The following is a 23,020-nucleotide window of genomic DNA, read 5'->3' as shown; positions in this document are numbered from 1 at the left end:
CATTGCTATAGTTTTTTTCACCAACATCAAACTATAAAGCAAGTATGACTTCTTATTTTTATTCTAATCATGTCTGTATTAATGCATAATCATGTGTTCGTATCAGTGAAAATTTCTGATACAGGAACAACCATAGTTTTCCATGTTTCTATTAAAGATAATTTTAATATAATTATTTACACAAGTCATAGAGATAAAAATTAATTGTTACTAATTTAAGAATAAGAAAACTTATCTAAATATTTCATTGCATAAATTAGCTTTTGAGTAGGTGCTACTTATATTTTCATTTTTAGTTTAAAAAAATTTATCAAAATAATTACCTCAGTGAAAGTTATCCATAGAATTTGAAATCATAAAAAAATAAAGTGCATTATTTGGCCACCAACAAGTTATAAAATGTTCATTTTGAAATAAATTACTACTTACCATTGATTCTCCTGTAAGGATGACTTATCTGTTTCATCTGTAAGAGGGAAGGTGAAGAGAGAGAGCTAAGACCAGTATAGATTACCCATTTTTTCTGTTTTGGCATAGTTGGATTATGTACATAAATCTTGACCAATGATGTCTAGAACATTTATCATATAAACAATCTCAAATTTCATAACTATATGTCTTAATAATTTTTTTGTGCTTTGATGACATGGCTACCTTCTACAAATTTCTATAAAATTTTTATTAACATACTTTGTTCTTTGAAACTGAGATGTTATTAAAATATATCTAATTTTTGCCAAGCAATACTTAGAAAATTCTTAACCAAATTATTCTCATCATAGAATAAGAGTTTTTAGAATTGCTTCTATTACAATATATCAAAGATTATGATTTTTGTGAACTTTAGGGACACAAAATTTTTATACAGATATCTAAAACATTCATTTGTAATCTGTTATATGTAATTATTTTGGAAATGATTTTATATTTCACCTTGGTAAATAGAAAGTATAGGTTTTAGTGTCTTTTGGAACATAATGGCAACAGAGCTTATGGCTATGTTTTTGTATGCCTATATTAACTAATTTTGCTGGTAGTTTGAGGTTCAAAATAATACTGAGCTACATGCTAAATTATGGTCATTAAAGTCTTTTAATCTACAGATGGCTTTGATTGTTACAAGCTTGTTGCTGTATCACACAAGTGAAATGGGATGGACTAATGATAAGAGATTCCCTGTACCTCTAATGGGCAATGATATTAACTATTGTTTTTTTTTTTTAAATAAATGGAGGAATATGAATTGGTTGCACATACATAGCCCTGGTAGGAATTTCTAGATGCATATGTTAGTATATAGATTGAACCATGTTTTCCACAATTCAATGATCTCTATTCATTTTCATGTTTATATTGTATTCACCTTTATTAATTTGTATTAAGAAATGTATAACTCAAACTGCCTATTCCATAGACATGCCATTTAATTGGTGTTACTCCAAATTAGGGAATTATATGTGTAAGTGCATATATAGAATATCTGAATTGCAAGTTATTGATGTTTAATTTTCTTCAGTGAATGATCAGTTTCCATTTCTGTCTCTTATTGTCTTTGTCTCTCACTGTCTCTCTCTTTCATACACACACACACACACACACATACACACACACACACCTTAAGTTTTTTTTTTTTTTAATCAGAAACTGAGACACTGATCAGATAGTCTGTGATTTGTGGATGAGATGTAACTCAGCAAAAAATCTGTGATGAAGTGAGTTAGGACAGGGAGGTCAAATAGTTAAAGAAGAATGTGGTTTCAAGGAAAGACTAGCCGTACCTGAAAAAAGGGGTTAGTTCTTCAAATAGCATGGCTTTTTAAATAATTATTACAGAAATTATAAAAAATTTGTGGGGTATAATAGGATAATTTGCTACATGTATATACTATGTAATGAGAAAACAAATATGGTAGTTAACATTTCCATCTCAAGCATTTTTTCAAATATTTGATTAAAATGTAATAATTGCGAATATTTATGAGGTAGACTATACATATATAAAATGTATTCTTATGAAATCAGGATAATTTACATTTTCATCTCTTTAACTTTACATTGCATTTGGTACCTTCAAGCTCTTTTTAGTTATTTACAAATTATATAATAATGAATTTATCACTTTTACATTACCATGCTTTGGTACCTGTTATTCATCCATAGCTATCACCTTCTCAGCCTCTAGAAATTGCATCTCTATATTCATATTTGCTGTAGTTTGGATTTTTAAAATTTACAATAGAGTGTTCATTTCTATTGAAACTTCTGCAGCACATAATTTTAAAAAATTATTTGTTCTTTTAGATATACATGTCAGTAGAATGCATTTTGTCATATTATACATACATGGAGTATAACTTCTCATTCTTGTGGTCGTACAGAATGTAGATTTATACTGGTTGTATATTAATATATGGACATAAGAAAGTTATATCTGATTCATTCTACTGTCTTTTTTATTTCCATCACACACCTCCATTTATTCCCCTTTGTCTTATCCAGTGAAATTTATTCTCCCCACCTTTATTATTTGTAAGCATTCACATAACAGAGAGAACAATCATCCTTTTGTATTTGGGATTGGCTCATTGAACTTAGCATGATAGTCTCCAGTTTCATCCATTTACTGGCAAATACCATAATTTCATTCTTCTTTATGGCTGAGTAATATTCCATTGTATATATGTACCACATTTTCCTTATCCATTCATTTGCCTTTCTGACTAGAGTGAGATAAAATCAGTGTAATCTCGATTAGCATTTCTCTAATTTTTTAGAGATGTTGAAAATATTTTTGACCATTTGTATTTTTCTTCTGTGATGTGTATCTTCAGTTCCTTTGCCCATTTATTAATTGTGTTATAGATTCATCTATCTACTCATTTTTTGTACTGGGATTGAATCCAGGGTCACTTAACTAATAGACCTCATCTGCAACTCTATTTTATATTTTATTTAGAGGCAGGGTCTCCCCGAATTGCATAGGGCCTTGTTAATATGAATATTTATAAATGTACATGAACCATTAAGGTCACAATTAAACAGAGAAAATACAAAAGTTGGGGAAAGATACCAATGAAAAGTTAAATAATTGTTTCCATTGGATTTCAAAAGATTCTCAGCTTCCCTTCTCAGCAATGTTTGATGGGGTCTTCTGAAGTGATTCTTATTCTACCCTCAAGGTGGGATCTCTGGAGAGAAAAATAATCACACAGGCAGAACACCTAAAGACAGGTTTAGGCTTACGTAGCCTTCAGGTTCTTCACTGAATGTCAACTTGCCTAAAGATTTTAAATCAGTGCACTTCCCAGGCCAGCAATTGCTGGTCTACACTAGAAGACTGCACCCCAGGGATCTCCCCTGGGTTGCACTTATGTGGTGCAGGAGCCAATTCTTAGTTCACTGTGTCACTTGCAGGCCCCATGTTTCCTGGCCTCAGGTTCAGTCTCCAAACTCAATCTCTACCACCCTCACTCTTTCAGATTCTCAGCCAGGTGCATCTCTCCCAGCAGATCTGGCAAGCACCTGGATTGGAGTGGACTGGGGAGAACCAGGTGGGTTTCCATGACCAGTAGTCCCTTGTTTCAACCTCTCTCCACATTTGATTTTCTCCTGTTCACTTTAGAACACTCTATATTATTCAGTGTGGTTTGCCAGGCTCATATTTCAGGCCAGACTCCTCAGGTTTGCCAGGAATCAGCTCCTCCATCTGCCCGCCCCTGGCCTGTGGCTGTGAAATGGTTCCTTCCTCTGTCCTGTGCATGCAGCCTAGAGAGGTGGGGCTTTTTTCCTGCATAAGGATATTGTGCAACATGCCTTTCAGTTTAGTTGGGCAGTGTGTTTGATCTCTAAACTCTCTGTACTCAGTTATGCCTGAGGCCTCCTAAAAATGTGAGTTCCTTTAATTCCCTTATTTCTCCACTTTGCCTACAGAGGGAACACTCTTACTGTTGCCTCCAGCCATGGCAGCAGCTGTGGCCCTGGGGATTTCTTCCTTATTTAATTATATCCATCCTCTTATGTCCCAGATCTGCTTTGAAAGACCAGTATTAAATTCCAGTAAAATCCCTCCCCCTTTCTTTTGCTCACCCACTTTGCTGAGAAGTTCCTTATCAGCTTTCTTGTTTTCATGCCATGGAGCAGTCAGGAAAGTGACCTTCTCTATTCTGCCATCTTGAAAACATCCCACAGCAGTCTTTACTCTCTGCATTACTATCAACATTCTAGTCTTCTGAACTCTCCCCAGAAACACCTTAAATCTTATAATATTCTGAGCTTTTACTAGCCTGTTTCTCCAAAAGTTTCCAAATTTCTCCCCAAAATCAATATCGAAGACTTTTGAACCACATGGTAATGTATAGTCACATCAATCAATCCACTCCTGGTACCCATTGTCTATATTTGTTGTTGTCACAAAACACTTGAGAAAATCAACTTAAAGGAGGAAAGACTTATTTTGTCTCATGATTTTATAAGTTTTTTTTTCTGTGGTCTCTTGGCCCTGTTACTTTTAGGCCTATGGCATTGTCTCATGATAAAAGTACATGACACAGGAAAGCTATGTAGCTCATGGTGGCCAGAAAGCAAAGAGAGAAAGAGAGAGTGGATATTGTCAAATGGAACCTTCAAAAGCATGCCTGCAGTGACTTACTTCCTCTAAATAGGTCCCAGCTCCTAAAGTTTCTGCCACCTTTCAGCAGTGCACTGATTTATGGATTCATTAATAAATTAACCCACTGATGAAGTCACAGGCTTCAGATCCAACACCTTCTAAAGGCTCCAACCCCAAAACGTGCTTTTAGGACCAATTCTTCGCACAGAAGCTTCTGCAGGACATTTCAAATTCAGACCATAACAATGGGCAGCATTCCTGTACCATACAATATATCTCTATCCCAGAAAGATGAAAATATGAAAATTCGACCGAAGTAGTTACAAATTTTCATACACACACACACACACACACACACACACACACAGCTTTTTCGAGTTCTTCCTAGACTTTGGCCTTCTAATCATTATGCTTAAGAATGTCATTCCTTGCCACAAGTCAATGCTTATGTCAGTGGAACTACTTCTTAACCTTTTTTTAATATGACTTCTCATTCACCTTTAAAATGAAGGTTGTAGATTAAATCTAGTTGTAAATTTCTACATTTTAAAGGCTAAAAATTATCTCTGAAATACTTACATTCTGAGTGAGAAAAATCTAGATTTCATCAGGTTACAAATTTCAAGCTTGGTATTTTAACATTTATTCCAACTTATTAAAAATAGAAGTGACCCATGTTCATGTTATTGTAAATTTAAGCCAGAAATAATTTTTATGACCTTCCTGGGTTCGGCAAACAAATTAAAATTATACATCTTCTTGTAAAGATCACTTTGTGTGATGTCAGTCATATTGTTTACTTAAGTGATAATATCCTTGGCAAATTTCTTTTATTAGGAGAAAAGAGATTTCCCTCCTGCCTGCTGGAGAACTTTTTAGATAGGATGACCACGTGCTGTCTTCTAATTTTTAACATTTTGTTGTCTTGGGTTGGGTCTAGGTAAACTTTTGAAAAGAGAGAATTATGTCGATATGGATGGTTCTCAGGGTTAATGAAGAGCCAGCCTTCAACTCACCATTGCTCCTCTACATTTGATTGCCTTATCTATCTCATAGATGTTCCTCCTACCAGCTTTCTCCAGAAATATTATTTTCTGCTATTAGTACCTTGTGTGTCTCAAGCAAATGACAATATTCCCTGATGACAAAATTCTTATCACACTGCTTCAAATGCACACATTTCTCAGTGAATGTTCATTTCCCCTCCAGGGATTTGATAGATTCTGGACTCTGCCTGAATTGTTATTCTTCCTTGGATCTCATTTTTGTACATAACTATAATGTACTAATTTAAATAATAATAATAATAGTACTACTACTACTTCTTCTACTACTACTAGTAATAGATCAGTAGAGTGGAGCAAATAGTTCAGGGGAAAGGAAGAAGAGAGGAAAGGGGAGGGATAAGTGAATGAGATGAGTCAAATTATGCTATGTGTATGTATAAATATGGCATAATTAATTCAGCTATTATGCAGAATTATGATGATTTAATTAAAATGTTATAAAAAATAACACATTAAACTCAGCTGGATAATAAAAATAATGTTAATGTAAGAAATTTTAAAAAGTTGAATGAGTGGCACATGCTTGTAATCCCAGTAGCTCCAGAGGCTGAGGCAAGAGGATTATGAGATCCTGCCTCAAAATAAAATATAAAAAGGGCTGGGAATGTGGCTCCGTGGTTAAGTGCTCCTGGATTCAATGCCAAGTACAAAAATAAAATAAAGTGATATTTAGTCCTTACTGGTGTTTTGGATGGAAGAGCAGAGATTGGGAGACTAGACTGAATCCTTCATCTGCAACCATTGACAAGATGGGAAAAATCTATGAAACAATATCTGAGATAGAAAAAACTAAGAAAATAAAGACATAATTGTCCTAAGTACTGCCTATTCAGGTCACAGAGAAGGGAGGAAACCCCAAGTGGTCCTATCGGGCTCTAAGACAAAGAGATGCCAACTAAAACATATTCTTGTTTTATATCAGTTTATATGCCTGCCAATTAGACACTTTCCAAATATTTTATTTTACTCTTTAGTTAATATTGTTATCTTTCTAATTTTAACATGAATGTGTATTGATTTAGGGATTGCAAATTTTGTTTCTAGGAGTCTCCTCCAAACTTATTCAGAATGGAAATTACTTTAAAGTAATAGAAAAATGTTAGTTGGAGCATAAAGCCATGAAGAGTTGCAATTAATTTTATTTTTCAATTGACTTTCTTACAGCCTTATTAAGCAAATTCTGCTTGAAGGAGGCTCTTTCTATAAAGATACTTTGTAAAATACACAGAAAATAAATGAATAGCCAACTTTAAGCACATGAATTAAATAATATAAATTGCAAGTGTGGACAAAACAAACCCTACAATGTAAGCCTGAATAAAAAAAATTCAAGGCCATTCTGCCATCTTGTGGTAATACCTTAATTTTAATTCTAAAAAAAATTGGTTTATAATAATTATACATAAAATGATATTTTTTGACATAATTATAAATACATGGGTTATAATTTATTCCAATTAAACCTCCAATACCCACCCTTGTGTTCTTTCTTGTTGCTCTATCTCCTCCCTTTCCTCTGCTCTACTATTGATCTATTTATTTAAATTTTAAAAAATCAGTATCTTGTGGATATACACAATGGTGAGATTAACTGTAGCATATTCATATATGTACATTGGAAAATTAGGTCAGATTCATTGCACTGTTCTTTCCTTATCTTGTCCCTCTTTCCTCCCCCTCAAACTCCTTCTTCTATTCCCCCATCTTTATTTTAATTTAATAACACCCTATCATTTCATTTCTTTTCTCTTTCTCTGTCATTTCCCTGCTAACTTGAGACTAACCTTTTGCATGTCAGAGAAAACATTCAGCAATTGACTTTCTGAGTTGTACTTATTTCTCTTATCATTATATGATCTCCAGTTACATCTATTTATCAGAAAATGACATTCATTTTTTTTCAGGCTGAGTAATACTCAGTTGTGTATATATACCACATTTTTTCCCATTCATCTGTTGAAGAGTATCTAGATCAGTTCCATTGTCTGGCTATTGTGTATTGTGCTGCTATACATATTGTGTCCTTATAGTATTCTGATTAGATCTTTTGGATCCAAACTGAGAATTGGGACATTCAGGATATATGGTGGTTCCATTTCTATATTTTTGAGAAAACTCCATACTGCCTTCCAGTGTAGTTGCACTAATTTGCAATCTCACAAACAAGTTATGAGTGTAACTGTTTCCCCACATCCTTGCCAATACATTTTATACTCTTGATAATTGCTGTTCTGACTGGAGTCAGATGACATCTCAATGTGGTTTTAATTTTCATTTTTCTTATTGCTAGAGATGTTGAACATTTTTTTAAAATATATTTTTTGGTCATTCATATTTCTTCTTTTGAGAAGTGTTTGTTTAGTTCTTTTGACCATTTATTTGTTGGGTCATTTTCTTTTTTTGTTAAGATTTTTACTTTTTTATATATTCTGGATATTAATGTCCTGAGGAGCAGGAGGAAAATATCTTCTCCTGTAGGCTCTCTCTTCACACTCTTAACATTTAGATGATATTGAGAAATTCCTACAGATATATGAACTACCTAAATTAAACCATGAGGATGCAGGAAACTTAAATGGGCCCATATCAATAAAGGAAATTGATGAAGTTATCAAAAGTCTTCAAACAAAGAAAACCCCAGGGAGGGATTCTCAGACCAGTTCTACCAGACCTTTAAAGAAGAATTAATACCAATCCTCCTCAAATTATTCCATGAAACCAAGGAGGAGGGAACACTCCCAAATTCATTCTATGATGTTAGCATAACCCTGATACCAAAATCAAAGACACATCAAAGGAAAAAAAAACACATCAGGCCAAATACCCTGATGAACATAGATGCAAAAATTCTTAATAAAATATTATAAAACTGAATAAAAAGCATATTAAAAATCCAGTGCTTTATGATCAAGGGGTTTCATCTCAGGGATGCAAGTTTGGTTCAACATACATAAATCAATAAATGTGATTTATCACATAAGTAGAGTTAAGGACAAGAATCAGATTATTTCATTAATAGATGCCAAAAAAGCATTTGTCAAAGTAGACTACCCATTTATGTTTAAAACACTTGAGTAGTTAGGAGAGAAGGAACTTAACTCAACATTGTAAAGACTGTATATTACACACCTAAGGTCAACATCATACTGAATGGAGAAAAACTGAAAACATTTCCTTTAAAAACAGGAATAAGACAAGAATTCCCACACTTACCACTCCTATTCAACATAGTCCTTGAAATTTTAGCCAGGGTGATCAGGCAACAGAAGGAAATTAAATGGAATACAAATAGGAAAAGAAGAGATCAAATTATCCATGTTTGCTGATGACATAATGTTATATGTAGAAGTTATAAAAAAATCTCCAGAAGACTTCCAGAGCTCATAAATGAATTCAGCAAAATATAAGCACATAAGATCAATACACATGAATCAATTGTTTTCCTATACTCCAATAATGAAACTGCTGACAAAAGAAATTAGATAAACTATCCCATTTACAATAATCTAAAAAAAAAAGTCTGGGAATTAATTTAATGGAAAGACCTCTATAAGGAAAACTATAGAACATTGTAGAAAGAAATTGAAGATGAACTTAGATGGAAAGTCCTCCCATGTTCTTGGATAGGTAGAATTGATATTGTCAAAATGGCCATACTATCAAAACCAATACACAGACTCAATGTAATCCCTATCAAAATGCCAATGACATTTTCCCCAGAACTAGAAAAAGAAGTACTAAAACTTATTTGGAAAAATAAGAGACTCCAAACAGCCCAAACAATAATGAGCTCAGAGAGTAAAGCAGGAAGTATCAGAATACCAGACCCCAAATTATAAAACAGAGCTATAGTAAAAACAGCATGGTACTGGCACCAAAACAGACGGGAAGACCAGTGGAATAGAATGGAATATGTAGAGACAAAACCACATAAATACAGCTATCTGGTACTAGACAAAAGTGCTAAAAATATATGTTGAAGAAAGGATAGTCTTTTTAACAAATGGTGCTGGGAAAATTAGATATCTGCATGCAGAATAATTAAGCTGGGCCCCTATCTCTCACTCTGCACAAAACTCAACTCAAAGTGAATTAAAGACCTAGGAATTAGATCAGAAACTCTGTAATTAGTAGAAGAAAATCAAGGTCCAACATTCTAACATATTGACACAGGAACCAACTTCCTTAAAAGACTCCTAAATTGCAAGAAATAAAACTAAAAATCAATAGGTGGGACATCATCAAACTAAAAAACTTCTGCACAACAAAGGAAATAGTTGTTAATTTTCAGAAATTTAATTTAAGAAGTAGAAAGCTATTTTAATGTACATAATTATAATTTTTACTGTGAAATGGTTGCAACTGTAGAAAATATTATATATAAGTATATAATATATGCATGTGGATGACAGATGACAGTATCAATATTCATATGTATGTATGTACAAATGCTTCTTTTGAGATCTGCTTTTCATTATTTTGCCCAATATTGTATTTGTAATAGTTAATTTGAATTGTCAACTTGATTGGATTAAGAGATGCTGAAGATAAAGGGGCTTCTTGGTGTGTCAGTTAGGGTGTGTTAGTAATGATTGGCATGTGGGATAGCAAACTGAAGTGGAGACACTCCCTAAGCATGGGCAGCACCGTCCAATAGGATGGTGGCTTGAATGGAATCAAAGTTGGAAGAACAAGGAAGCAGCATCAGATGCAGCTAAATTCTCCTTGAACAGGTTTTTTTGCGGGCGTCGGGGGCTTACTGGGGATTGAACTCAGGGGTACTCAGCCCTATTTTGAATTTTATTTAAGACAGGGTCTCACCAAGTTGCTTAGAGCCTCACTTTTGCTGAGGCTGGCTTTGAATTCATTATCCTTCTGCCTCAGCCTCCCAAGCTGCTGGGATTACAGGTGTGGGGCACTGTGCCCAGCTTGAACAGTTTCTGGATTGCTTTTGTGATCACCTGAGTATATCAGACTCTGGATTCTTCACTCCTTCAAAGTTGACTCTGCCAGTGATTCTCCAGGGAGTTTCCAGAAGCCTTTGGTCTTGGACTGTGGTAGCACTATTGATCCCTCTTGTTCCGAGGCTTCAGCTTCTTGGACTGTGCAACTACGGGTTCCTCTACCTCTCCAGCCTGAAGACAGCCTTTGGGGACTTTCCAGCTTCTGGTCACGTAAACCAATCTAATAAATTCCCTTTTATAAACATACTTCCTATTGATTCTGTTCCTATAGAGAACCCTGACTAATACAGTATCCCTAGTCAACAAGTTCTCTCTCAGCACCTTTGAACAACATTAATTAACATTACATTTACTTAAGGATCAGGTGAGAGATGGTAAGTAAAGAGACATGGAGGCTGGATTATTCCTTTCAACAACATTAAATATTTTGTACTAACATTTGAATCTGTGATCTGTGATTTTTTATACGTTTATCAGTTTATCTCTCATGTCATATTGTTGTCATCTTACTTCATTTTAATTTCTTTCTTGTTCTCTATAAGGTTTTCTTTCTTTTAGGGTAAATCATCTACAAAAGCATGCTCTCCATGGATCTTCCAGTGTATTGTAAAGTTTTCACAGCTTCCTCTCTTGGCTACATTTTTAAATTAATGCAACTTTATTTTCCTTCCTTTTACTAACAGCTTTAACTTGGCCCATGAGCACCCAGTCAGAGAACACATGGCCTATTAGCTACATGTGCTCATATTACTGAGTTCAGGTGGAGGGCATGTAAGCACAGCTGACATGGATGATTTCCCATGCTCTTCCTTAAATAAAGAATGCCTCTCTGAATCTTTTAATCCCTATTCAGTGGCCTGGAATATGTCAACATTCAAACTGATCTTCTTTCTTCTAGTGATGATAAAAGAGCCATGTTTTACTCACTGGGTCTTTGAATTAGCTCAAGCAATGTCTACTTACCCATAGCAATGCTGTAATAAGCAAAATTTTTATGTTGTTTTAGAAATTATATTTTTAAGTCTTTTTATTACCATAGTTCAGTCAAGATCAAGATTTCTCAGCCATTATCACTGCCGCAGTCCGGCTGGCTGGGCAAAATAACTGGGGGGTGATGAGAAACTTGTGTACATTGATACAGCAGGAATGGGAGCCATTTATTGTAGGACAGGAGGTGTATATATACATTCCACACAGCTTATCTTAATTAACATAAACTAGATACAGCAGTCAACCAATAAGGAATCTCCACACTTAATGGCTCACTGGCGTTACTTCACAAACCACTCCCTCTGCAAAATGCCAGGCGCCATCTTGACTTGTTTACAGACTATAACAATCACTATTGACATGTAAGGCTGACTACTTCTTTGTTGTGGAAGGCTGTCTTGTGGTTTTTAGGGTTTTTGATAGCTTCCTTAGTTACCACAATAACATCCCTCCAGACATGACAAGCAAACATGTCTCCAGAGTTTGACAAGAGTTCTCTTTGGGAAAATTTTCCTTACTTTAGAACAACTAGTTTTTAGATTGTGTAATGTAGAAATTGATCATTTTGTGGTTGCTGTCTTAATAAAGCTCACAAAAGTTAAATTTTCTTAAGAATCAGGTGAGAGAAGGTAAGTAAGGAGACATGGAAGACTGGATGGTAACGATTGCTCCTTTTTCTGCTGGAACACTTAATAAATCCTTTGCCTGTGATGTCTAAGTAAGCACAACATTCCCAAAGAGAATAAAGTTTCAAGGGAAGTGTTTATAAAGTGGTCAAATATCCGTGTATTTTGGTTCTTACTTGCTGGTTTTTCATAAATTACTACAACCCAAAATGAACAGAGCTAGGAAAAATGAAGCAGTTGAAACAAAAAATATATGCAATAGAGCTTTCTAAGAAAGGCAACCAAAATCGCCTAACAAACTAGGGAAATTAGTTCTTTCATAATTGAGAAAGCTAGTTTCCCCTAATACAATAATAAATAGGAGAAATAACATCACTTGTGCCATTTCTAAGAGACCTGCCACTTGCACTTTTCAACCAAACTTATGAGGAAGTGGCAGCCGAGATCACAGGCTCTCTTGCTCACTTATTAGATAGCCACAGCTTGCTGTCTGTGAAATACAAGGTGGTCCCAGCAAACAAACAAACAAACAAAAATCAATTAAGTAGAAGCAAGAGTTGGGAGGGTTCAGAAGTATAATTAAAAGAGATTTTTTGAGTGTTTTGTAGGGGATTAGAGATACCAGAACCCTGGATTTTTCTTTTTTTTTTTCTTGATTCCAGGGATTAAAGCCAGGGGTGCTTAAACATGAACCACATTCCCAGCCCTTTTTATTTTAAGACAAGGTATGTAAGTTGCTTAGGTCCTTGCTAAGCTGCTGAGATTGGCTCTGAAATTTCGACCCTCCTGCCTCAGCCGAGTTGTTATGATTATAGATGTGCACCACCATGCATGTCCAGCTCTCAGAAAGTTGGATTATTGAGAAAGTTAAGAAGCCTCTAGCGTGGGCTTCAAAAGCTTATAATTGTGATAAGTAAAGATGTCCTTGGTTTCCTGAAAGTTAGCAAGGAGGAGTCTAGGAAATCTATGCAGAGACAGATATAGCTCAGGTCTCCAATACCTGCTTCAGAAATTGTTTTGAAAGTTAGAATGCAATAAAAACTTCTCACCTGCTCATAGTAGGATCCAGGAAAGAAAAATGAATAAGAAATTTCAGGAGATTCGAATCAGTCTAGCCATGGAAATTCTTCCATTCTCAGGTCAAGTGATTCTTGAAATTCTGGTCCACCATGATTTGTTAAAGTTGTAAAGAACCAATGGCATTTTAGTTGAGTATTTTTTTATATCATTTAATTATATTTGTTAAGAAGAATTATATGATGGTGGAATGTGATAGAAATCATTGTCCAAAGTATATGTATGAAGACATGAATTGGTGTGAATATACTTTATATACTGAGATATGAAAAATTGTGCTCTATATGTGTAATAAGAATTGTAATGCATTCCACTGTCATGTATTTAAAAAATAAAATAAAAAAGAAGAATTATATTCTAAATTACTTTAACTAGTAAAGTTATCCATAGTTGTTATTTTCATTGTTAGAACAATTGAGCTCTCAACATTCTTAAATCGAAATAAAAATGAAAAGAGAAGTGTGTTTTTAATTTTTTTGAATAGAAATGTTAATGTTTTTTCATTTATTTTATTTTTTATTGATTTTTATATTTTTATATATATTATATATGAATATTTATATTAATTTATATATTAAATATATATTAAATATATATATATTATATATATATATTTTCATATCTCTGGTTGTATACAAAGTATATTGACACCAATTTGTGTCTTCATAAAGTACTTTGGATAATGATGTCTATGGCTTTCCACCATCATTTCTAACCTCATGCCCCTTCCCTTCCCTTCCCACCCCTCTGCCCTATCTAGAGTTCATCTATTCCTTCCATGTTCTCCTTCCCTACCAAACTATGAATCAGACAAAAACATTAAGCATTTTTTTTGGGGGGGGGGATTGACTAACTTCACTTAGCATTATCTTCTCTAACGCCATGCCATCCATTTACATGCAAATGCCAGGATTTATTCTCTTATTGCTGAGTAATATTCCATTGTGTATATATGCCACATATTTTATCCATTCATCTACTGAAGGACGTCTAGTTTGGTTCCATAGTTTAGCTATTGTGAATTGTGCTGCTATAAACATTGATGTGGCTGTGTCCCTGTAGTATGCTGTTTTTAAGTTCTTCGGGTATAGACCGAGGAGAGGGTTTAATTGAGTATTTTTATTGAAGTTATCTATTTCTTTTTTACCACTGTATATTCATTTGGTTTGTATGGAGTATGGAGAGTAGGAGCATGAGAATGATGACTTTGCTTTTCACTTTGCCAGACTATTGAATTCTCTGTGCTGCACTGAATGGATTGTGCATCATCCAGAGAGATCCAAATTTCAAAGGATGCAGTCACTGTACAAGAGATTGTACTGTCCTTCTTGGAATAGTTATGTTTTCTTATGTGAGATGAGAAGTGTACATGAATACTCGAATGACCAGAGGATAGTCTATCAGAAACTGTTATTTTTTTTCAGTGTTTATTCTTCTTCTACTTTCTGTTATTAATATATTCTACTTACTTTTACCTGGGTACAAATTATCTAGCTATAGAGAATATATTATTAAGCCTCCCTTGAAAAATAGGCCTTATGTCACGACTCATTGCCAATATAGTAAGTGAAAATAATTTTTGGAATATTGGAATGATGTATTCAAAATAAAACAATGCCAAAACATGGCAGATTTTTGGTACTCATCAATTACCAACTGCTCCAGGATATTGAACCTAATGAAAAGATGTGAGGCTGCATGATGGGGTGGGGGGCCATAGGAAAGCATTGGAATGCAACTCAAGAGTCAGTGACTGGGTGGTACTCAGAAATATTGGATTTTAGAATAAAAAGAAAAATAATAAGTAAAAATAATAATAATCAGCACTGAGGACATGATGGCTGAATTGGGTTAGGGGTACTCCTTGTGGGCTGGAAGAGAGTTCCTTCCTCCAGGAAGGCAGAGAGTGCTATTGGGTGAATATGCAGTCTGAGCAGATAGAAAACTGTGTAGTGAGTGACATGGGAGGATAGGTTTCTAACACTTCCCAGAGATTCAGATGGTGGATGGTGTTGTTTTTTTTCAAAAATTCTCTTATGTACTTTTCTGTTTTTTTTCTTATTTCTAATTTATTTCCTTCCTTTCTCCTTTTTCTTTCTCTTCTCATTTCTTTTTCTCTTAAATGTTAGCATTAAGTTTACTTTCATTAACGTCCCTTTTTAGAGTATTCCATGTCATTCCTTCCCTTTCTTTACTTTGATTAGAGTTGCAGAGATTGTGTTTAACAATTTTTTTTTTTATTGTATGTTGAGATCTGGTTTGCATCTAACTTTTTACTGGTGATTATTCTCTCTTCTTAAAGTGGTGCTGGGGATTTAATTCAGCACTCTGAATACATGCAGTGGATCCTTTGATGCTGATAACATAACGACCCACAGTCTAGGACACAAGAAAAGCCCAGGAGCAGATGGATTTGTGCAGGACTTTACCACACCTTTAAAGAAGAGCTCACACCTAAGGTCCTCAAACTTTTCCATAAAACAAAAAGGAAGGGAATGCTTCAAAATTCTATTAAACCAGTATCAACATGATATTAAAACTGGATAATGTACCCCTCAAAGAAAACTGTAGACCAATGTCATTAATGAACGTAGTCACTAAAATCCTTAGTAAATTACCAGCACACTAAATTCAGCAACACATGAAAAAAGACCACACCCTGTTTTCAAGTTGGTATCATTCTAGGAATACCAGGATGGTTCAACATATGAAAAAAAATACAAATAGAATAAAGGATAAAAATGACATAAAAAAGCCTTCAAGAAAAAGCCTTCATGGTAAAAGTCCTAAAGGTTTAGATAAAAGAATCTATATCAACATAATAAAGGTATTTTAGGACAAACCCAAAGCCAAACTCATACTGTATAGGTTAGGGGGTATAATGGGATGTGGAAATGATGAAAATGTTATATACTTTTATGAATGTACTGATGAAATTTTTATTCTGTATAATTAATATGCAGTAATAAAAAAACTGATTGATTCACATTTGTTTTCCCCTTCAGACTTTTAGTCCTGTAACAAAATCCCAGACAGATTCTACAGATAAGGACTAAACCTAATTATTCAAAGTAGAAGATTTGTTACAGGGGCTACATGACAGCTTTTCCTTATTGTGACCAAAACACCATGTCAGAACAATCTAGAGGAGCAAAAGTTTATTTTTGAGCTCATAGTTTCAGAAATTAAACCTATGGCTGCACAACTCCATTCTTCTGGAACTGAGGTGAAGCAAATCATAGTGGAAGAGCAAGGTGGTGGAAAACTGCTCACAACATGGCAGACAGGAAGCAAAAAGAGAAGGAGGATCTGGGGGACATGTTGTAATTCCTCAGGGTACATCTCCATGACCCAATTTCTTTGAGTAGCTCCCCTGGCCCAGAAGTACCACCCAGCAAACTGAACCTTTCAAATGAGGATGAACCTATAAGGTTACTGCTACCATTATCTAATCACATCACCTCTGAATCCCTGCATTCATACAGGATCTTTGGGTGGATATCTCATATCCAAACCATAACATATATGATCCCATGGAGAAGGGCCAACATTTGACTATTAACTTTTATGTGAAAAAGCAATGTGCTTTTAACTTGTTTAAAGCTTTCAAACGTTGTCTTTTTACTTTTAAAGCTTATACCTTAAACTCTACCTCTTCCTTGGGATTAACATAATATTATCAATAGTCTCATTAAAATTTGACATTTCAGGTGTATTAAAATTTATATTTGAAGTTCAATTATTCATGTTATTGAATACAATAAATTTATCTTCGGTTATAGGGACATAGCACATTATAATGGGGAAGAGTTTCTCTGTACTTTGATCTTTGTTAATAGCATCACCCTCTAGCAGCCCTTTGTTTACAAAACTAAGGAAAATATTGTCTAATAAGTATTTTTGTTTCTAATATTTTTTTTCTATTTTATAGTAAGGATTTTATACCTCTATCTTTCATGCATAAAAGTATGAAAATTATCTTTAAAATTTTAGAATTTATTGCATTACAATTAAAACAATCAAATCTTTATTAACAAACCAAGTTTGATTCCTAGCTCCCTATATAACATAGATATGTGTACATCCACAAGCACACAAAAATAACTTCTTTGTATATAATTTATTTCCTTTACTTTCAACTTCTTGATTTAATATATTTTTTTTCATTTATATTTTTCTTATTAAGACATTTTCTATGAAAGCACTCTGATGATAGTAATGAGTTCTTACATTTAATTATTTTTCTAAGTTTATTTGGACACTCAATCTTTAACGAGTTTTCAAACTATTCTTTTCCAATAATTTATCTAAAAAAAAAAAACATGACAAATGAGAGATTCAGCTTTACTGACTCACTTTAATGGGCAACTTAAGAATATATCCTCCCTATGAGGCACAGCAGTGAAGTTCAAAGGTCCAAAGGAGATCTTGAAGAGGGTAGGCAAAGGCATGACACAGCTAAAGTGAACAAGTGCTTTCACTGATGTAAGAAGAAGTGGATAACATACTACCTGCCCATTTCCTGGGTCTTGATATCTGGTAGTTTTAACCAAAGTCAAGCTGAGATGTTAGAGCACTGAGTTAACCTAAAGGCTGAGGACAGAAAACAGGAGAAGGAGACTCTGTCAGTTACAAGTTGCTGAGGGCCTCTACTCCTGGGAGGCTTTTACCTTCCAGGAGCTCCAGACTGGCACCCCCTCCAGTGCTCACATGGCTGACTTTGTCTTCAGTGTTCCATTTGGCACAGCAAGTAGCAGCGTCCCCGCCCCCTATAATGGTGACACTACCCTGGGAGGTGGCTTTCACGATTTCATCCATGAGGGCCTTGGTTCCCTTGGCAAAGGCTTCCCATTCAAAGACTCCCAAAGGACCATTCCAAATGATGAGCTTGGCTTCAGACACAACTTGAGCATTCTTTTTAATGCTCTCAGGGCCACAGTCCAAACCCATCCAGCCATCGGGGATGCCAGATTCTACAGTGGCACTTCCAGTGTTGGCATGCTCATCGAACTTGTCAGCCGTGATAAAGTCCACGGGAAAGGTAATCTTCACACCATTCTTTTCTGCTTTGGCCATGATCTCCTTGACAATCTTGGCTCCCTCTTCGTCGAAGAGGGAGGCACCAATCTCCATGTTGTGCAGTACCTTCAGGAAGGTAAAGGCCATCCCGCCCCCGATGATCATCTGGTTGACCTTGTCCAGCATATTTTTGATGAGCTGGATCTTGTCTGCCACTTTGGCTCCACCCAGGATAGCCAGAAAGGGTCTCTCTGGGTTTTCCAAGGCTTTGGCAAAGTACTCCAGCTCCTTCTTCATAAGGAACCCGGCTGCTTTCTGGGGCAGATTCACTCCCACCATGGAGCTGTGAGCCCTGTGTGCAGTGCCAAAAGCATCATTGACATAGACGTCCCCTAGCTTGGACAGTGACTGGCGAAAGGCTTCCACCTTCTCGGGCTCTGCCTTCACTTTGTTCCCAGAGGCATCCTGGCCCTTGCCTTCCTCCTCCAGGTGAAAGCGCAGGTTCTCCAGCAGGATCACTGAGCCGGCTTCGGGGCTGGCGCAGGCCTTCTCCACTTCTGGGCCCACACAGTCCTTGAGGAAAGTCACGTCCCTGCCCAGCAAGGATTTCAGCTCGCCAGCGACAGGCTCCAGGGAGTACTTTTCGGGCATGGGGACGCCATCCGGCCGGCCCAGGTGGCTCATCAGCACCACCGACTGGGCTCCATTGTCCAGGCAGAACTTGATGCTGGGGACGGCGGCCTTGATTCTCTGGTTGTTGGTAATCTGGTTCTTCTTTATGGGAACGTTTAAGTCCACTCTCATGATGACGCGCTTGCCTTTGACATCCAGTTTGTCCAAAGTCAGCTTCTTAGAAAGGGACATCTTGGCAGTAGGAAGGGCTAGTGGACACCTGGCTGTGGGTGCTGAAGGATGGTCTTAGGTGGGCGGCTGGGAGGCTTGTTGGTGGGGCTGCCTAACGCCTCCCCTCGGCCCGCCCCTTCCTGGGTCCGGAGTCTCCCACGTGGCAGCTGTGGGCCTGGGGAAGGCAATGCGGCCTGCCCATTGGTCCAGAGTCCTGCCAATCTGCGTTTGGAATGTGTTGGCAGGTACAGATAGAAAATGCTAGGGAAGATGAAGTAAAGGCATGGTGTGAGTTGGGTAAGTGAAGTACACAAATAAGAATGGTCCAGAGGTTTGTGAGTTCTTTTCTCCAAATTCCCTTTGACACTTACACTTGTTCTTAACGAGAAAATAAATCAAATAATAATGCCATCCCCCCTTCCCCAACCCAGCATTACCCTGCCTCTTGTAAAATCTTAATCATACTGATACGTAAAACTCTCTGAAGTGCCAAAGGGAGAATATGAAATAATGGGTCAATTAAATCTTATTTATTCAAGGCACCAGAGTCTAACTTTTTTCCTTGATTCGCTAAATATTTTTGTTAAGGACTTAGCTTGGTGTTAGACTTCAGTGTACATGTTCTAGTGGTGTGATGATTTTGTGTTTTCATTATTTTGCTGTATCTTTCTCAGACTACCATAAAAGAATTCTTGGTGGCTTCTGCAGGAGATTCCCATAGCAACATAGCAAAGAGAATATCAGTGAAAATACTGAAAGCAATACTAACATTTTTTTCCAGGCATAAAATTATGAGACTCCTTACCTATTCTATCTTCTCTACATCATTACATGTATAAGATAGAAATTGTGCTGAAAAGAGGCATAATTTCCTTAGGATTGAAAATTTTTATTAGAAATGAAAATATATGAGACAACTTTATTTTTTTAAATTAGAGCTTTATTGTTACTCATTGTAGTTGGGTTCATCACCACAAACTCATACAAGCATGGGAATTGATTTCAATTCATTATCCTCCCTTTTTCTCCTCCCCCATTTCCCTCTCATCTTTCCTCCCCTTCCCCTTCTTTTCCTTTGTTCTACTAGACTTTCTTTCACTCCTGTTAATTTGTATTAGATTGATTCTTCATGTTATCCTATTCTTCCCTCCTCCTTTCCTTTATTTTACTCTAGCTTTCACATAAGAGAGAAAACATTCAAGCTTTTCAGTTTTTGAGTTTGGCTTATTTCACTTAGCATGATACTCTCCATTTTTTTTATTCATTTGCTGATAAATGCCAAAATTTCATTTTTTTTTTACCACTGAGTAATACTCCTGTGTGTGTGTGTGTGTGTGTGTGTGTCACAATTTTTTAATCCATTCAACATTTGGCAGGCACCAGGTTTACTCATGGAATCAAGTACATTATGAATTTAGCTATTTTGAATTGTACTGCTACAAACATTCAGGTGCTGTATTGCTGTAGTATGCTGATTTTCCATCTTTTGGGAAAATGTGAAGGAGAGCAATAGCTAAGTCATGTAGTGGTTTATTCCTAGTTTTGAGGAATCTCCATACTGTTTACAGAGTAGTTCTACTAGTCTTCATTCCCACCAACAATGTAGAAGTGTTCCTTTTCCCCCACAACTTTGCCAGCATTTATTGTTGTTTATATTCTTAACCACTGCCATTCTGACTAGAGTGAGATGAAATCTTAGTGTAGTTTTGATTTGCATATCTCCCATTGCTAGAGAATTTGAACATTTTTCATATACTTTTGGCAATTTGTGTTTTTTCTTTGAAGAAATCTCTGTTTAGTTCTTTTGTCCATTTATTGATTGGGAAATATATATATATATATATATATATATATATATATATGATGTTTTTTTGAGTTCTTTTTATATTCTGGACATTAATCCTCTATTGGAGGGATAGCTAGCCAAGATTTTCTCCCATTCTGTGGGTTCTCTCTTTATGGTCTTATTTCTTTTGCTGTACAGAAACTTTGTAGTTTGATGACATCCCACATATTGATGCTTGCTTTTATTTCTTGTGCTTTGGGAGTATTGTTAAGAAAGTCAGTGCCCGCACCTAAACAATGGAGTGTTGGCCCCGTGTTTTCTTCAAATTGCTCGAAAATTTCTGGTGTAATTTGTAAGTCTTTGATGCATTTGATTTGAGTTTTGTGCGGGGTGAGAAATATGAATCTCATTTCATTTGTCTGCATGTAGGTATCCAGTTTTTCTATTACCATTTGTTTAAAAATCCTGTTTTTTCAATAAAATATATTTTAGCATCTTGGTCAACTATCAGATGACTGCAGGTATGTGTTTTTATCTCTGTCTTCTATTCTGTTCCATTGGTCTTCATGTCAAATTTTTGCCAATGCCATGCTGTTTTTGTTACTATAGCTCTGCAGTATACATTCAGATCAGCTATTGTGATGCATCCTGCTTTGCTTTTCTTGCTTGGTATTATTTTGGTTAATCTCAGTCTCTTATTCTTGCAAATTAATTTAAATTTTTTTTCTAATTCTGTGAATAATGTCATTGGTACTTTGATTGGGATTGCATTAATTCTGTAGATTGCTTTTGGTAGTATGGCCATTTGGATAATATTGATTCTGCATATCCAAGAACATGGCTTGTCTTTTCATTTTCTAAGTTCTTCTTCAATTTCTTTCTTCAGTGTTCTATAATTTTCATCATAGAACCCTTTTATCTCCTTGGTTAGATTAATTCCCAGGTTTTTTGTTTGTTTGTTTATTTATCTGTTTGGGGTTTGTTTGTTTTTGTTTTTGAGACTATTGTGAATGGGATGGTTTTCCTGATTTCTTCCTTGGTGAATCACTATTGGAGTGTAGGAAAGCAATTCATTATGGGAATTGATCTTACACCTACTACTTTGCTGAACTCATTTATAAGCTCTACGAGACTTCCAGTGGATTTTTGTTGTTGTTGGGTGTGGGGAAGATTTTTTAAATATAGAATCAGGTCATTGGCAAACAGAGATAGTTTGACTTCTTCTTTTCCTATTTGTATCCCTTTTATTTCCTTTACTTTCCTGATTGCTGTCTTAACGTTTCTTGGACTGTATTGAATTAGAGTGGGAAGAGTTGATAACCTTGTCTTTTTTCTGATTTTAAAGGAAATGATTTTGGATTTTCTCCATTTAGTATATTGGCTTTTTTTTTTTTTTGTAAAAAATGGCCTTTAAAATATTGAGGTAAGTCTCTTTGATCCCTAGTTTTTTCAATGTTTTAAGTATGAATGAGTGTTGAATTTCTCACAGTCCTTTTCACATCTATTGATAGGATCATATAATTTGTGAAATAATTCTGTTTAAGTAGTGAATTACATTATTTATTTGCATATATAGAACCAACCTTGCATGCCTGGAATAAAATCTATTTGATTATGATGTGTTATCTTTTTGATTAAACTTAAATATATGAATTTGTACGTAAAATCTAACAAGCTAATTCTAGAAATTATATAGAGATATAAAGGGCCTAAAATATCCATAGTAATCTTTCAAAAGAAGAAAATTTGGATATCTTATACTATTGATTTTGAGAACTTCAAGCTACAGTAATTAAGAGAAGATACAAGGAACAGCACATAGATCAATGAAATGTAATTGGGCTGGGGATGTGGCTCAAGTGGCAGCACGCTCGCCTGGCATGTGTGCGGCCCGGGTTCGATCCTTAGCACCACATACAAACAAAGGTGTTGTGTCTGTCAAAAACTGAAAAAATAAATATTGAAATTATCTCTCTTTCTCTTTAAAAAAAAAGAAATATAATGAAGTCAGAAATAGAGACCCACTTAGACACTCATCT

General features: G+C 35.4%; 1 protein-coding gene across 1 annotated transcript; it reads right to left on the bottom strand.

Annotated features, from left to right (window-relative positions):
- Window positions 1-17,962: 17,962 nt before the first annotated feature.
- Window positions 17,963-19,216, bottom strand: LOC114095086 (phosphoglycerate kinase 2-like). Its single transcript, XM_071613931.1, has one exon. The coding sequence runs from the start codon at window positions 19,214-19,216 to the stop codon at window positions 17,963-17,965; it is 1,254 nt and encodes a 417-aa protein (XP_071470032.1).
- Between the last annotated feature and the right edge of the window lie 3,804 nt (window positions 19,217-23,020).

The sequence above is a fragment of the Marmota flaviventris genome, chromosome 6 (assembly GCF_047511675.1).
Source record: "Marmota flaviventris isolate mMarFla1 chromosome 6, mMarFla1.hap1, whole genome shotgun sequence".
NCBI classification, from domain to species: domain Eukaryota; kingdom Metazoa; phylum Chordata; class Mammalia; order Rodentia; family Sciuridae; genus Marmota; species Marmota flaviventris.
The sequence above is the reverse complement of the archived record's forward strand: the minus strand, read 5'-3'. Positions and strand labels throughout refer to the sequence as shown.

Excerpts from the sequence above, each read along its gene's own strand:
- LOC114095086 (XM_071613931.1), bottom strand. The coding sequence starts at position 19,216 with ATGTCCCTTTCTAAGAAGCTGACTTTGGACAAACTGGATGTCAAAGGC.